Source organism: Aphelocoma coerulescens, chromosome 4 (genome assembly GCF_041296385.1).
Source record: "Aphelocoma coerulescens isolate FSJ_1873_10779 chromosome 4, UR_Acoe_1.0, whole genome shotgun sequence".
In the NCBI taxonomy this organism is placed as follows: domain Eukaryota; kingdom Metazoa; phylum Chordata; class Aves; order Passeriformes; family Corvidae; genus Aphelocoma; species Aphelocoma coerulescens.
The window spans coordinates 53,482,873-53,499,956 of NC_091017.1; the positions used below are offsets into that span (position 1 = coordinate 53,482,873).

General features: G+C 39.3%; 1 protein-coding gene across 2 annotated transcripts in view; it reads left to right on the top strand.

Annotated features, from left to right (window-relative positions):
* Nucleotides 1–838: 838 nt before the first annotated feature.
* GABRA4 (gamma-aminobutyric acid type A receptor subunit alpha4) overlaps nucleotides 839–17,084 on the top strand; it is a 37,236-nt gene continuing 20,990 nt past the window's right edge. Inside the window, exons 1-7 of one of the 2 annotated variants that reach the window (XM_069012173.1) lie at nucleotides 839–921; nucleotides 1,030–1,148; nucleotides 10,329–10,396; nucleotides 12,800–13,020; nucleotides 13,123–13,205; nucleotides 14,956–15,099; nucleotides 16,490–16,642. In XM_069012173.1, coding sequence (XP_068868274.1) covers nucleotides 839–921; nucleotides 1,030–1,148; nucleotides 10,329–10,396; nucleotides 12,800–13,020; nucleotides 13,123–13,205; nucleotides 14,956–15,099; nucleotides 16,490–16,642 — 871 coding nt within the window. Of the gene's footprint in view, nucleotides 922–1,029; nucleotides 1,149–10,328; nucleotides 10,397–12,799; nucleotides 13,021–13,122; nucleotides 13,206–14,955; nucleotides 15,100–16,489; nucleotides 16,643–17,084 lie in introns of those variants that run through there. The other variant, XM_069012172.1, reaches the window with a different exon arrangement.

Here is a 17,084-nt window from a genome sequence, read left to right on the forward strand (position 1 = left end):
CTCCACCCAACCATCCCAATAGCCTGTGACAGTCTAACAACACCTCTGAGTGGATTTTACTGTAATTCTTCAGAATCCCTTGGACCTTGCATAATGGAAAAATTTTGGGTCACCAAATCATGTTTCCTAATTATAGGAATGATAAGAAAAGAAAAAAGAAAATCCCACCAGATATAATGTGAAACGATTCCCTTATTCCGGCATTTTTTTGCGTTTAGAAACCTGGGATAACCCACTCGCTTCCATCTGTTTTGGGTGCGCTCTGTTTTAACCTTGAAGTCAAAGCTTTCCTTCACCTCCTCTTCTTGCCTCTCTCCTGCCAGCTCCTCTCCTACTGGAGCGGAGAGACCCTCCTGCTCTCAAACCCTCCTCGCTGGGGAATTAGTCGCCCTCGCCCGCCCCCGCCCTCGGTTTTGTTCCCCTCGTGGGGAGCAGAGGCGATCGGGACGAGCGAAGACTCCGCCACCGCGGTCACCCCCGCGACGCCCGCAGCCTCCCTTTCCGAACTGTCACCCCACCTCCGCACCGCCGCCGGTGGCAGCGGCGGCCGCCGGCCGGGCCGGGAGGGGAGCGCGGGGCGGAGCGCGGGGCCGCGGGCGGGGCGGGGCGGGGGCGGGAGCGGGGGGAGCGGCGGGGACCGGCGCCTGTTGCCCCGAGAGAGTTAACGGTGCGGGGAAACTCGCTCGCCGCTCCTCCGCCCGTGCTGGGCGCTTGGCAACCGGGGCGCCGCGCATGTGGGACCGCCGGGCGCCGCCGCCCCCCGGCCGGGCCCCGCGTCCCCCTCCCCGCCCCGGACAAGGCGTTTAACGTGCCCAGGCGTGAAGTATGGCATGCAAAGATGGTTTCTGCCAAGGAGCCAGCCATCGCCATGTCCTCGGGTCTCTCCATCGCCCTCCTGCACTGCCTTTGCCTGGCGACCTGGTGAGTACCCCGGCGGCGGCGCCGGGGGGCCCGGGCGGCCGGTCCGGTGCCGCTGCTCCCCGCGGGCTCCCGGCGGCTCCGCTCACCCGCTCCCTCTTTGCCTCGCAGTCTCACCGGGCCGCCAGGGCAGATCAAAAAAGAGGAGAAATTGTGGCCGGAGAATTTCACCAGCATCCTGAACAGCCTCCTGGATGGCTATGACAACCGGCTGCGACCGGGATTTGGGGGTACGGTGGCGGCGCGGTGCCGGCGGCGGGCGGGGGGTCGCTGGGCACGGGCAGGGAACGCAGCGCTCAGCGCTCGGACCGACCGGTTACTGACCGTAACCGTGGGGGTGTGTCCCCCCTCCCTGCTCCGGGGTCCGAAGCCCCCGAAAAGGGCCGGCAGCGAGGCAGTGCCTGGCCCGAAAGCCCGGGGGGTGCTGCGCAGTCCCGGCCGTGGGGGCCCCGCTGGGGCGGTCCCGGGCTCAGCCCCCGCTTTGCTGCTCTGCCCACATCCCGGGCTCAGGCTGCTGCGCTGAAGGAAAAACAAGCCCCGAAGCCGGTGTGCGTTGGCTTGATGGGGATGGAGGGACCTGTCTAACACCCAGATTCTTCTCGTTGTTGGCAGTTTTTGACCCATAAATGCCGCGATCGGGTCCTAATAGAAACAAGTATACTTTTACCAGCCTAGGAGGTTAGGACTGATGGATTGTCCCACTAGTTAGGGAAAATAAGAGCTCAGGTGCCTGAGCACACCAGTTCTTTACCACAGTTGCTGAAATTCCAGCTTTGATTTAGAAGTAGTAGACTTAATTGCTGCATAGGAATTAGATGTGGCGGAGTTTCAAATTTGCCTTCACCTATTCTCTGCGTGTGGGGGTTTTGGGCCTCTTCCTTTCCTTAGGCTGTTAAGATGCAGTTTTGTGATGCTGAAGAAGCAGCCAGACTTGCTGTTCTTTATGATTTTGATGTTTTTGTGTAGGGACTTGGAACGAAAAATCATTAAGATGCAGGCAAAATAAAAGTTTATTTTGTAATCTGGAACGAAGATATTAAAAATGCAAATTTGAAAGTAAAAGTAATATAAAAAATATTTATAAATAAATGCTACAGCCCTTTTTATGATGCTCAAAGCTGTAACGAGGTTTTTATAGGCTGCTTCCAATACAGGATTGAATGAGATCCTTGCGTAGGTTTATGTTGCGAAATACTTTCTTCCTCCTCTGAAAGTACCTTCTCCATACATGTGATCCATCCACACTGACATGTGTGCCAGCACATTCCCCACACGCCATATGCAGTGCTCACATGCATGATTGTGATTGTTATAAAGGACAACACCTGGCACCATGGACCACTCTTATTATTTTCAGTGTATGGAATAAATGAGGCCTTCTTAAGTTAGCTTACACATTAAGTGAGAAGGAACCTAAATTTATTAACACCCGGAGGAGTCATTGGGAACTGATAGCCTTTTGCAATTTAGTCTTTGCAGAGAGGTTACAGACACTTCTGCACGCGTACAAGAGATGTGCTAAGTTTGGCATCGTTTTAGGTTGAATGCCAACTAATTAGTCATCTAGCAAAGATGCTTTATGAGCATTATCAGATTTCCAAAATTAAACAACTACTAAATATGTAATATATGTTGATTTTTATTTTAACACAGTTGTCCTTTGCAGGATGTTTTGCAAGAGTAGATATTTTTCCCCTGTAAGTGTGGCAGACTTTCAGAAAAATGCAGTCAAGGAGAAAAAGTTCATTGTATCTTCTTGAACTTTCATATTGGCAATATTGAAGTAAATGAGAGAGAGAGAGGGAAAAACTCTCAGATTTCAGCCTGGGGAAAACACTTCTGGGTCAATATTTCACAAAATGGATATTATTTTGCTTCTTCCTTCCTCATAACCATGTCTATGGTTTATGTTTAAACCACTCATCTCTGAATTTTGAACTTTTAAGTCAAACATGAGGAAAAAATATTTTGTTTTTAAAAATTATGCTTGCCTCCCTAGCTTCTTACAGCAAAAATTACCTACACCTGATTTGAGAAGAAAAACTTTGGATAAAAAAAAAATCAAACAACAAAACCAACCAAAGAAAGAAATTTCTGTAATTGATCAGATTTCACTTTTTGACGTTGCTCAGAGTAATAACTACAGACTATTTATTGAAATATAGAATATCAACACCAACTTTTACCTATATTTTGGGGTTTTTTTCTGATAAATCTTTATGACAAATGGGATTTGTATCTTAAAAGTGGGTCACTCGCTAGTTTATACCATTGCAAACAAAATGTCAGAGGGGATGGGAATATTTAGAGATGGAAAGCATAGTGTGTTTTGGTAATGTTAAAGCTACATCCCTTTCTGATGAACAGCGGAATACTTATTTTTGTTTTCTTCTTGAAGCTGATTCACCATCTAGTTTTTACATGGCCTGAAATGAAATGAAGGCTTTATTTTAAGAACAAAAGGCCTCACAGAGGACTAACTGATTTTAAACTTCAAATTGATGAAAATGTTTCTAATTCTGGCACAAATTATGTTTAAAATCAGGCTTGGGGAGGTAGCCAAATTCTGAATTTTGCTGGCATATTCCAGAGTTACCACAAATAAAAATACATGAAGATAATTCACATGCAGAGTGAAGTAGAAAATATTTGATTTTGGCAATTTCCTACAACTGGATCAAAAGTCTCCATACTATCATTAATTTACACAATTTTTGGTAGTTATGAAGGAGAAGTTAAAGCCTCATCATGCTTACAAACGTGGATATGGTCTCCCAGGAGAGTTGTGAACCCCAGGGGAGTATGTGGAAGCTTCTCTTGGTGGTACTTGTGCAGGAGCATGGCATATGTTGAGGGTTAATAGCAGAATGAAGTTCCCCATGTCATTGGATTGACATCTTGCATTATAAAATCACTTTATTAAATGAATTTTATAAACTATAAAAGTTGCTTTCACCTTACTAGGCACTGTGAGGCTTGGTAGTGTGATAAACAAAACCAGAAGAGTTTATTAAAAAGGTTAGTAGAGACCATTTATGTGAAAGTTTCCATTAAGTTGGGGCAGGGGGGAAAGTCTAAAGAGCGAAGCAAAGAAATGTCACCTAGAAATTGAATGAAGTAAAGCAGGATGGGCAGTTTCATGCATTAAAGGAAAAAAAAAACCTGCAGCTGCTGTCAGGAAGACTTTAAATGCATAAGCATTTTGAATTTGAGTAGATGGAAGGTATTTAGAGACTAATGAGTAAAGTAATGCTGTATGATGTTTGAAAATAGTGTGATGGAAATGAAGTTAGTTCATTCCCTACACTGTATGCTCTGTTTTATCATATCCTGAATTTCAGCATGCAGTTTATAATCCAAGTGGGTTTCCTGGTCAAAACCACTCTATAAACACAGTGTTTTTACAGAGGCTACTTGTAGTGTCATTAATTAAAATCATCATCTGCTGGAAAACTTCAAAAGTACTACCATAGTACTATTTTGATTCAGCCGTAAAAGTCTGAAGTAAAAGCATTTCTAGCTAAACCCTGTCTCCAGTTTTCATCTGCTTTTAAAAATTTTGTGTATTACATGAAGAAAAATGACAGAAAACTGTATTTTCTCTGAAAATCACCTTATTACTTTCTGGTGATTAGTTTCAAAGTGACAGTAGAAGCCCAAAGTCTTTGAAAGGAGCATTATTCACTTGAAGTAAAAGGCCTATGTCTGATTTGCCATTTTAAACCCTTGCATGGTTTCAGACTTTACCTGAGCAACTCTTGATGTTAGCGAGGGCCTGCAAGAGCTGATTCAAGCCTGTATTGGATGGTAACTTTAGAAGGTGTAATTGTGTCTTTGAAATTTTCATGATACAGTAACTAATCACACTTAAACCTGGACTTACGGATGTAGGAAGGGATAAGAAGACTGAAGCTGGTGAGGGTGACAGCACTGTGTGCTGCCATGTATCTGCTAATTTCAATGAACTGTGCCTTTCAGAGAACATCTAATCTCTGGTGTCTTGCTCTTAATGGCGAATTGTATGGCCAGACTGAAGAAAGAAAGTGGTGTATGACTTGCCTCCTGCCCAAGGTTCTTAGGTTGACTGTTGAAACCCCCTGACCACAAGCTGCTGGCATCGCCCACAGCCCGTTACTGGCACGTGGTGGTGTGGTTGCCATCATTTGGTGACAGCTGGAGCCCTCTCCCTTCCTGAGCTCTGTTCATTTGTGTGAGGTAGAACCTGGCGTAAGTTTTGAATCTCACTTTCAACTACTGGTGTTAGCTCGTGGCTTTCTCTTTGGAAATTGCCACATACACTGCTGACTCCTGAACAGAAGGAACAGGACTGTGTCCATTCATTTCCCTTTTTCTCTTCTTCCTCCTTTTGTATTCTTTCTAATGCTCTTGTAACTGGGGAAGTGCAGCTGAGTACTTGGTGGAAATAAATATGTTGGCCATTGTCTCCCTGAGGAAGGGTAGGAGAAGGATTCTCTGCCCCATCTAGTCTGTGTGTTCAGCTGATGAACAGCATTTCTGAAGAGTTTCATTTCCTGTCTATGCAGGACTTTAGTCAGAAAATAAACACAGAATACATTTGAAGAGCAAAGGCAATTTTCTGTTTTTAGAGAAAACAAAAATATCTACATGATTATTTGCTCTTACTAGGAACTCAAGCGTACCTTAAAGGTTCCATTACTCAGCATAATAGATATTATAATTTGTCTTTACTATTTAGATTGCAAATGAACTTGAAGTGAGCACTGGAAAGTGAAGCGGGTATTTTTTTTTTCCCGGCAGTTGTCCATTCTTTCTCAGCTGGTGAGAGTTGATGACTCAAAGCTTAACAGGATATGGTGTTAGATACCTGTAGGTGACAGATTTGAATTTGGCCTGTTAGTAATGCTTGAAGTCATTACCATCTGTCTGTTGTTCAGTGATCTGTATAAAATTAGCTGATATTCTTAGTCCAGTTCTTAGTAGACAGGTGTCCACATCATGAAAACTGGCACTGGTATCAGGCTTATTGGCTGTCTCAGCAGAGATGATTTGCTGATAAATAGGCAAAGAAACACTAATCTCCTAATTTCTGAGGTATACTTTTCCCTTTTCAGGTTCAGACATGCTGATGGATGAACATACATAGAGGCAAAGGTTATTGTGTGGTGCTGTGTTTGTTGCATTGTCTTTTGGTAGAGAATGTAGCCCAAGTGTTTGAATCCTGCATTAATTTTTTAAAAATGCTCTACCTAGTTCTGGCTTCTGGACAGAATTCTTACATATAGCAGGTGTCCTTAGCTGTTCTTTCTGATAGAATGAAACAAGAGAACATGTTTCATATGCTGGGGTTTTTTTTTTTCTTTTTTTCCCTCACTTAAAAAATGTCAACCCTATTCAGGCAGCAAGAATTTGGAAAGAGCACCAAATCTTTCACATGTAGTTATATTTAAAAGAAATCTGTAGCAACTACTTTTTTTTTTTTTTTTTTTTTTTTATAATGTAGCCGTAGGAACTGATGTAATAGGATTTTATGTGGTTTATATATCCAGGGATTGAGCTCATAATAGCAGCAATAACTGCACAGCATTTAAATTGTACTTTGTATGTTGAAACCTTTGTACAGACTTGTTTGTTAATGTTTCTGATTAGTTGTGGGACCCTTGACGGCAAAATTTGCAATATACAGAAAGCCTGTGCAGGATTTGAGTGTTTACATACAGCGGAGATCTCTGCAGTGACAGTTGCCTATGGAGACGCAGGGATAATGGAGCCCGAAGTCTTTCACTGGGAGCTGTGCTGCAGTTCAACCCATATGTTGACATAAAATGTATGGGAGAGCTCTCTTATGTTCCTCTTCCCAGGACTAGGGCCTGGCATCACTTCTTCAGCCCACATGTAACATCTATAACACTGAACTATTCTGGCTTTTTTGCAGGGGTTGCTTTTAATCCTGCCTGAGCTTCTTTAAAGTATATTATCTTGCAAGCAGTGATTCAGACTTAACTGTTCCCACTGCAGTGTGTAGGACTCTCCTCCTCTTTCATTGACATAAAAATACACACCAGTATGATATAAATAGTTCTTCAGCATTCCTGAAGATTTATGGTGGATAGATACTTTGTGAAGATCCATTGAGGGGTAAACCCAAATGGTCATATTTAAAGTTAATTGGCCTTCTTACAACTCACTGCATTTTATTGCCAGTAATAGAGCGTTAAGGATTCTAATAGGATCTTCTGCTTGCAGAGCCTGAGTTGATTAAGTGGTGCAACACATTCGTTTTGGAGGGCTGCTTAAATCACCAGTAAAAGTAGGTTAGGTGACTACAGATCACCTCCTCGTTGACAGGAATTCCCACGATTAATAATAGTTTTAAAAAGAAGCAGCTGCATGACTCACTATTTATACCCCCGCTATTGTTACCAACTGGAGTTATGTTTTCTCCTAGAACAAGAATAAGAGATAGGTATTGGTGTCGCCATAGATACTCCTGGGTTGGCATTAAGTACTGGGATGTGCTGGAAAATCCAAGATTTGTCATTTCACAACTGTTAAGGCCAATGTAGGTGGAAGATGTGGAGCATGAAAGGGCTGCAATTGGAGAGAAAGCATTAAGGAGATAATCAGCTTCACTGTCTTTGCTCATACCAGACACTGAACTGTTTGACCAAGGTTTTGGCTGCAAAGCAAGGATTTGTACGTCCGTACTAGCTGGATAGCTGTTATGATATCTAAAGTATTTCTAGATCCGCATTCATCTGCCATTTTCTAGTTCAATAAGATGTGATTTTTACATCTGTTTTGTCACTCTTCTGCCATCAATGTTGGACAAGCATCTCGAAGTAGACACTATTTTGTGGCCTCATAATTGTTGGAGAGCTCCTGCTTCCTTCTTTCTCATGGCTCATACTAATAAATATTTGAAAACAGAATAGCAGTTCCTGGAGAGTGAACTCAAACATAGTTTTATGTTTGTTTTCTTGTGCTGCTGCTATAGTGTTTCTAATAGCATTAAGTTTTAGACTTGCTGATTTGGAGATTAGCTTCTTGATCTTAGCTTACCCCTTCTTTCTGAGAAACTCCAAAAAACAAAGCTGCAAAAGCCTCTGAATGGCTATTGTCCATGAAGCTGTAATGATTTAATAAAACAAAAGAAATCAATGTCTGAGGTAAAGCAGCTCATGCCTGTGGGAAAATCTGTCCCTTTGCTCAATTTGGTATGATTGTAAAATTGCAGTGTTCTGTGAGCTACAGAAAAGAATATAGCATCAGAGGAAAAACACTTAAAGGTTTGGGGTTTATTTAAGGACTATTCCTATTTAGTTTCTTAGAACTAACAAGTAAAGCAGTTCCTGAACAGAATTCAGGGACTTGTCTCTGTTACTCAATAATAAGGGAATACTGAATATTGACCTCTGTTCCTGGGGATTCTTGCAGGAACTGAGTGCAATATTCAGTATTCTCTTATTATTGAATAACAAAGACTAATTCCTGTATTTTCCTTATTAAAGCTATGTGGGAAAATGATGTTTTCATTTCTATAGAACTGATTTCAGAAATATTTCAAGTTCAAATGAAATAAATATTTATATATTTAAACCAACCCTTGATAAACTGTAATAGTGTGTTTACGGGAGATCAGTTGTAATTGAATCTCTTCTATTCCAACATACAAGTATGACTGGGCTTTTCTCTCCTATCTTCTAGCACTGTAGATAAATGTCTTCACTTTTAATCTCTTGGAGCTCTTCTGCTCTCCAACAAATAATATCTTCAGGAAATGTCACTGGACTATGTTGCCAGTTAAATGAGTGATCTAAACGCTCATGGATTTCCCTGACCAACGAACACTTTGTTATCTGTAGAAAAGGGAGCAGCTTCCATTTGACATGTTTAGAGAGCAACCCATTGCAAAACAAATGACATGGTCTGAAAGTGTGTTATCTGGAACTTGGGAGTTGCTTTCCACGGACCTCTGAGCTACCAACTGTTGTACAGTGGAATTTCTTTAGAGTTATTTTGAAAAAATGCCCTTCTGTGGAACTTAGCTTCTAGTAAAGTAATCTTTTTGACATTTAGCGGAAAAATTCTTAGCTATTCTTCTCTAAATAATTTGCAGATTCTGTAGTAAAATAATTTTACATGGTTTTCTTTCACTTTTTTTTCACAGCTTGAGACTCATTCTAGGTGCAAGAAGTTCAGGTTCCCTGTTTTCCCATTGCTTACTTCTTTTTTTATCTTTACCATTTGATTCAAAGTGACATTTGTGAAGAATGATTTTTTAAAATTTTTTTTTCTTTTCAAGTGGGGCATATTCTTCTGCTGCTAACTCTGTTGAGTCTTTCCTCCTTTCAGTTTTGGATTGCAAATACTATGATAAAGCCTGAATTATCAGACTTGAGCCTCTTATCCTCTTTAGTAATTTGAGTTGTAGGGGTTTAGAAGCTGGTTGTGAATTTGTAGATCATGAATATTTTTTCAAACAGATACTGTTTGGTAAGACCTTCAGTAGATTTTTTAAAAATTTATGATGTGAGTTAATTACCTGAATTAAACTGTTAGCTAATGCTTTGATGACAGAATCATTGTAATCATCAGCTGATAATTATTAGCAACTTTCTAGCCCTTTACATTAGGAAGAGACCTAAATCCCAGTGAAATTAGTGCATGTCTTCTTTGGTTTAAGAGGAAGTGTAGAGTGTGCTGTAGAGTGGTTGCCCATCTAAAATTTCAAGGTAGTAAAGGAAATTATACATTAAAATGAAACTGTTTTCTCTGGTGGTTGATTTGCCATGCACAGCTGTGAGAGTGCAAAACCTCCACTCAGTGCACTGTTTTTAACAGTGTCCTAAGCATCATTAGTTCTTTCAAGACAGGCTTTGTAGCAGAATGCGGATCTTGGTTCAAACCCTCAAAAATGCTTAGACCTCCAACTTTTATTTTGGATATTAGTATTAAAGCACTTAAGTACATCTCAGGATATGGATTCAGTTCTTGATCCTGCAATACTAAATTGCTCAGTGCATGGCATGCTAATGTCTGTAGTCCTGTTATTACCAGTAGGTCCAAATATTATTAATAAATGCTTTGAGGAATGGGGTTTTCTTGGATTCAGTGCTTGCTGTTAAGTAGAATGGTGTTTTTAGTGAGCCTTTTAATTTTTTGGCATCAATTTTCTTAGCTGTTGAGTCAACATTGGTTTTCTGAATGGGGATTTGCATGGAAATGCTGCTTTTGATTAACTTATGTGGTAAAGGTAATTGAGCAGTGCTTCTTATTTGAGACATATCTGAATTGACCTCTGTTTGCGTTTTGCTCTTGCTCATCCACAGAACCCTGAAAGCTGTAACTGTTCACACGCCAGGATCATTTATGGGAATTGTTGACCTGCAAAATTCAAATTTCTTGCTCACTTCCTTTTCATACATTAGGTCCTGTTACTGAAGTCAAAACAGATATATATGTCACCAGTTTTGGACCTGTTTCTGATGTAGAAATGGTATGTATTTCTGGGATTAAAATGCCATTTCCTGGTTCTGAGAAACCATTAGCTGCAGTAGGAGTGGATGCTTCATCTGTACTGTTCTGTCAATCATGCAAATTAGGCAAGATTAGTAACAGCTTAATTTACAGGTTATAATTAGATACATCAGGCCTGATTCTGGTCACACTTTCAGTGGGTTTTGGCTGGCTTAAGAAATTCACTTCATAGGATTTAAAACAGATTTTCACAGCACAGAGGCAGAATCCGGCCTTGAAGGGAGTGTCTATGTCCCTCTGTTGTGGGGAAAATGTGCAATATCTTTGAAATTGCTTTTTTTTTCTGAAACTTATGTTATTCTCAGGTGAATAATGGCATCACTTCACAAATACTTGTTGATGTTTTCATTTCAGATGAATGCCCTTTGCTGATCTTTGTGCTCCTTTAAGCATCACTTTCAGCAAATATTTGTCTGATAAGAGTTTTCATAAGTATCTGCAGAAGTTAAACGTTCACGTGACATGCATGAAATAGTAACAGAGGAGAAATATTACATTTGCATGTTCTGTTATTTGTGCCTGAATGGCTTTTGCTTTCAAGGTCAAATCCAGCAAAACTGTCATCAACTTCTAAAATACAGTGATATACCCTTAAATCATACAGCAGTTGATCTTTTTATAACATATTCAAGAAATCCCATGGAAATAACACCAGCCGTATGTGCTGAACTGAAATTCTTCATGGAAAAAGCAGTTTCAGGGTAGTAATTTTCTTCCCATATAGTGCTGTTGTTCACTTTATGGTGCGCCTGATTTACTTCTATTATGTGGAAAGGTATGTGATAGCAAGGTATTTTTATAAAGGCTACATTTGTGACAGCAGTCTCACGTTGAAAAGCCCCTTCATTGGTTATTGTGTGCAGTATTATGCTTATCAGAGTGACAAGGGCTACAAGAATGTGGCGCCAAGAACATCTAGTGATATGTGCCTCAAATCAATGAGGGCTGCATGGCATCTCGCAGGTTTCATTTTCATGGGAAGTTATTAGTTATATTGGAGCAGGCAGAAGTGAGAACATGGACTGAAGACAGGTGAGGAACTTGAAGAAGGAAAGTTTACAGCAGGTATTTCCCCTTTCTTCATCAGGGATTTTTTAGGAGGCTATTTAGCAATACAGGAATTGTTTCTGGAATACTGTCTAGTTAACATATACATTAGTGACCCAATGTAATCTGAATGTGACAGCACTCTTAAAACTTGCTGCAACAGTGAAGTGTGATTTGGTCTCAGTACAGGGGATGATCAGAATGTCTTTTTAGTTGGCTTTGTACCCATTTCCATTTTGTAATGAAAATGGTTGTAATCTTATATTACAAAATCTGTCATGTCGAAGCTAATAACAGAAACTGCTACTTACGAGCTATGAAGTCACCAGCAAGAAATGACACTAGAGGAGACACTTTTCATGGATTAACTGTAAACCACAGTGGAGGATACAGTCATGGAAAAGAAGACAGATATAATCCTAAGATGCATTACACTAGTAGACATGCCTCCTTGCCAATGCAAATAGATACGGCCTTACAAGTAATTTAAATGGAAACATTATGCAGAAGAATTTGAAATTAAGTCGGAAAACTTAACAACAAAATCAAAACTGTGAGTTAGAAAGGACTTAAAGCTTTCCATGTGACCTTTTTCAATGTCACATGATAGTTTATTTTGTGAAATGCTTTAGCTTCCCAAAATGAGAAATGCATTCCTTCATCCATTCATTCACATGTGATTTCTTATGATGTGCCTGTGTCTGCAGTTCTGCAGTTGTTTGCATGTTTTCTTTGGAACATCTGAGGGGCTTTTCTGAGAAAGTTAATGGGATAGTTACATACTTTAAAAAATATATATGTATATATGCAAATCTCTATATAATTTATTATCTGTGTTTTGTGGGCATGGCAAAGGACTTACTTAGCTTTTCTCAGTTAAAAGCTTACTTTCCTTGAGATGAAGTTAAGTTTGCTTTCCTAACTTTAAAGTGGAACTAATTATTTGTCCTGGTATTTTCAATTTAGCTAGCAGCAGCCAATCTATGGATGTATTTTCTTTAAAAATCTGTTGACAATTCTTGTCAGAGAACATTTTGTTTCCAGTTATATGCTTGACTTCAAATTCTGTTGCTTGCTTCCTGCAACCTAATTAGGTTAATTATTCCTTAATGATTAAATGTGTAGCAGTATTGTTGACTAATGTAAAAAATTAAGCTATTAAGAAGTAGACAAGACACTTTAATTGATGGAAAGATGTTTGTGTAGTGGACTTAGGGTTTTCTCTTCTAATGGTTTCTTTGGTCCTGAGGGATTTCTTCTTTTACAGGAAACACACATGCAAATGTGATCTTTGTTTTTCTGCAATTTAATACAGGAATATACAATGGATGTCTTCTTTCGCCAGACATGGGTAGATAAAAGATTAAAATATGATGGCCCTATTGAAATTTTAAGACTGAACAACTTGATGGTTTCAAAGGTATGGACTCCTGACACTTTCTTCAGGAATGGGAAAAAGTCTGTTGCACATAATATGACAGCCCCGAATAAACTCTTCAGAATAATGAGAAATGGCACCATCCTGTACACAATGAGGTATCTAATGTGTTTGTTTGACTTCTTACAATTACTGTATGCAAAAGTTGTACTGCCTAGACAAAATGGCAACCAGAGACTATTTAATTTGTTCCATTATAGGCTTACAATAAGTGCAGAGTGTCCCATGAGATTAGTGGATTTTCCCATGGATGGTCATGCTTGTCCTCTCAAATTTGGGAGTTGTAAGTTGCAATTATGAAATTTCTTGTAACTACAGAATTTAAATAGTAGACGTAAATTTTGAGCAATTACTAGACTTTCTGGATATATACAGATATGTCTTGATATGCAATCCCTATGCAGACAAAACTCCTGTTAAGTTCCTTGGGACTTCCTTTTAGGACTGCAAAAATTAAACCCAGAGAGCTAAAAAGTAGGCGGTGATTCAGCTATTAAGTTAAACCACTATTCTGGATACATGGTTGCTTGAAATACATTGTTTTTCTTGGTTCTTGGGGAGGAATTGGATGCTCAGTGAAGTGAGAGATTCTCTAGAGAAGACAAATTTGACTTAAACGAGCGAGGTAAAAGACCTAGGGCAGCAGGTTAGCTGACTTTCTCTACAGGTAGTGGAAGCACATTGGCATCTTAAGAAAGAGGTGTAGGTTATGTGCAGAGATGTAACCTCTAGTTGTAATTGTTGTTCTGCTGGCCTGTAAGAGGAGTCTGCATGGCAAGTTTAGACTAGATAACTTTTTAACTGGTGAGAAGAATCTTAGTGCAGATGACTCTCCTTTTCTGCTTTGAAGTCAGATGTAGATTTTTGAAAAACGTACAAACGTTGGATAGAAGGAATAGTTTGGGACATCTGCAAAACAAACAAGAGAGGGTAGTTGTGTTTCCCTGATGTGAATCCAAAGCAGAGACCTCTGAGACCCCCTGGAGATGGTTGGTGCACTCCATTAACTATCTTGTCATTCTTTTAAGCCTTCTTGGTCACTGACTTCTCAGCTTTAGACCCTCTGATGGCTGGACATTAATCTGTTTTCCTTGACCCCAGAGCTCTGAAGTCAGAAATGGCTGGAGAACCCTCAGAGATTTTCCATAGCATAAATTTAGCTTATACAGCTGGGTAGTCAACCTGAACAGGGGTATTAACGACACTGTTCTGATATGATTTTTCATCCCTGCCACAGTGAGACTGAAGACCAGGTGCGGCCAGATTTGTCTTTGGTATCAGCTGTATGGTAGGGCTGCTTTGATAGTGGGGGCTCATCCACAATCATAGCTCTTCAGACAGAATCACCAGTCAGCAGGAATTGTGCTGAACCCTAGTCTGATACTTCCCACAGTGAAACTTGAAATAACATGTAGCCATTTCAAATGTAAGACTGATTTGATTCAATTTTAACAGGAGTTTGGACTGTGTAGGGATTGAATGCTAGCCCTAAGATATGTCTTTTGCATTAAATGTAAAATGTTTCTTTGTGTGTGCTTATTTTGGGGCTGTTGTGAATTTTTTACTGACCTCTGGTTTCTGGCAAATATTTTAAACACAAGTTTAAAATATTGTAGTTTTTAGTGTAGTCCTTCTTTTCTATAAAGAAATGTGCATCCAATCTTAAAAATATATCCTCCTTGTACATACTCTTTTTTTTTTCAGATTAGTATATTTTAACAGTAAAATTTTAGTTAGAAATTGCTAAAATAAAGATAAACTTTGCATGCCCAGTAAGGGCTGATCCAGAAAGGATTTGAGTTTAGTTTTCACATTCGTGTGTGAAGTGAATTTATGTGTGACACTTGACATATTTATTATGATCTTATTTATTCCACTCCGAGGGTGGCTTTTTGGGGGTAACTTAACATGAAGGGTATCTTCTGAAGTTGTTCATGTGTGTTTTACTGTTTGGTTTCAGTAGGTTTGGCTTGGGTTCTTAATAAGGCATGAGAAAAAGTTTTGTATTTATGCAAACTGATGCTGTGTTGTAGATGCTTATCCAAAGAGTGAAATGATTTATACCTGGACAAAAGGACCTGAGAAGTCAGTGGAAGTTCCTGAGGAGTCTTCCAGTTTAGTTCAGTATGATCTGCTTGGGCATACAGTATCCTCTGAAACTATTAAATCTATTACAGGTAGGAATCTCGTCAGTAAAAATCAACTTGAGGTAAAACTAACCTGTAACGTTGCCCAAAGCTTTTTTCCTTTTTCTTCCTGTAAGTTATTCTACAGAATGTCATAGGGTATGTGTTAAGGGCTGAGAGTGTAAATCTGAATTAGGTTTCTGTCCCTGAGATTTACATTTGCAGATTCATTACAGTAGATTGCGACAGTCTTTCAGAAAGCTGGAATGAGATCATTACTCCAAGGGACAAAATGAGCATTTAATCACTGCTTAAAATGCAGTTTGAAGAGTCAAGAGGATGCCTGGGTGAGGAAGTAATTTCTCAGCACTGTCTCCACGTTATGTGCAAAAGACTTCCTTTGTTTGGGACTGCAAACAGCCCAGGATAGAAGAACAGCATACAGAATGGGTCATTAAAGTCATAAAAACCCTCTAGTCAGATAAGGGTAGGCACAAATACATTAGTCACAATAGATACTTCTGCTGATTTGTGCTGTAAGAAATAAGGCAAATGGCAACTACAGGCATCCAAATTGAGTGAAGTATCACTGATGAGCAGTATGGTGATAAACAAGCATATTCCCAAAATATTTTTAAAATTTGGAATAATTTTCTAAGCATCAGCAGGTTTGGGTGTTGTGAGATAGTTAAAATGAAACTAACAAAGCAAATATATTTGATGTATTGCTCTGTGGATGTTTTTACTCATAGATAAAACGGCATTTTGCAATTCACTATAAATTTACTTTTCAGCATCTAGATTATTACGAGTTAACAAAAATATGTCCTTGCTGTCCCTAAAGGCTCATTCTGTAGTGCTTTATTTAGACAGTTTATTGAGTTTATGGTAAAACTGCTTTTTTTGGTCTGTTTGCTTAATATGAATGATGACATTTTAGATAAATTTAGAGTATTTTTAATCCTTCTCAATGATTTTTGCATTTGTTTCATTATCATAGCAGGGCTGACTTATAAACCTAGAAAAAAGCTGAGATGCTTGCATAACGTTTGATGTGTATCATTGTTCTTATTGTTTTATTCAGCAGGTAGGTACCGCAATGTTACGGATACTATGGTAGGTAGATAATTTGTGTCTTGGGATTCTCTTCTTCAACAGCTGTCAAAAAGATTTTTAAAACCATGCTTATACTGTAAAATGTAATCCAGTATTAGCTGTATTATAGTATTTTTGATATCAGCTCCTGGATGGCACTATAAGGACCTACTGTTTCTAGGATTGTTTAAAAAACTTTTCATTAATTCTTGTTCTAAAGAAGATCTCTTTCTGTACATGTTAAGTAATATGAATAACATCACCTTAAACAATCCTAGTTGAGAGTCTGAAACATTTATTCTGCAACACAGATTTCATACAGAGAGAAATATTTTCTTTTTTTTAGGTGAATATATTGTTATGACAGTTTATTTCCACCTCAGACGGAAAATGGGTTATTTTATGATTCAGACCTATATCCCATGCATTATGACCGTGATCCTCTCTCAAGTTTCATTTTGGATAAATAAGGAATCTGTTCCTGCTAGAACTGTATTTGGTAATTATTTCTTTTTTTACTTTTTCTTGTACTTGCTCTTTTAATAACTCTCACTAGAATAGGACTTTTTAGTTCCTTGGGGTATGCTCCATGCTGTTGCAGAAATAAGGGAATAATTTAAATTCACAGGAAATTTTGCTACTGATGTATGAAGAATGTTGTTATATGAATCCTTGGACTCTGAAGAGAAACTTGGAATATATAATCTGAAAGGTGGCATCGTCACCTGTAGCAAATGACTGCTCAGTTCTAGGGATTCTACCTGCTTGAGGGAGCAAACTGGAAAGATCTTGCTCTGAGTAATACACTCAAGTCCTTAGTCTACATCCAGATCAGGTTTATCTTCCAGTGGACAGTAGTGTAAGTACTTGAACTCACACTTTATAGAATACTTGTAAAATAAATTGATTTGGAGTGTGAGATGTTCAAATGTCTTGTTATG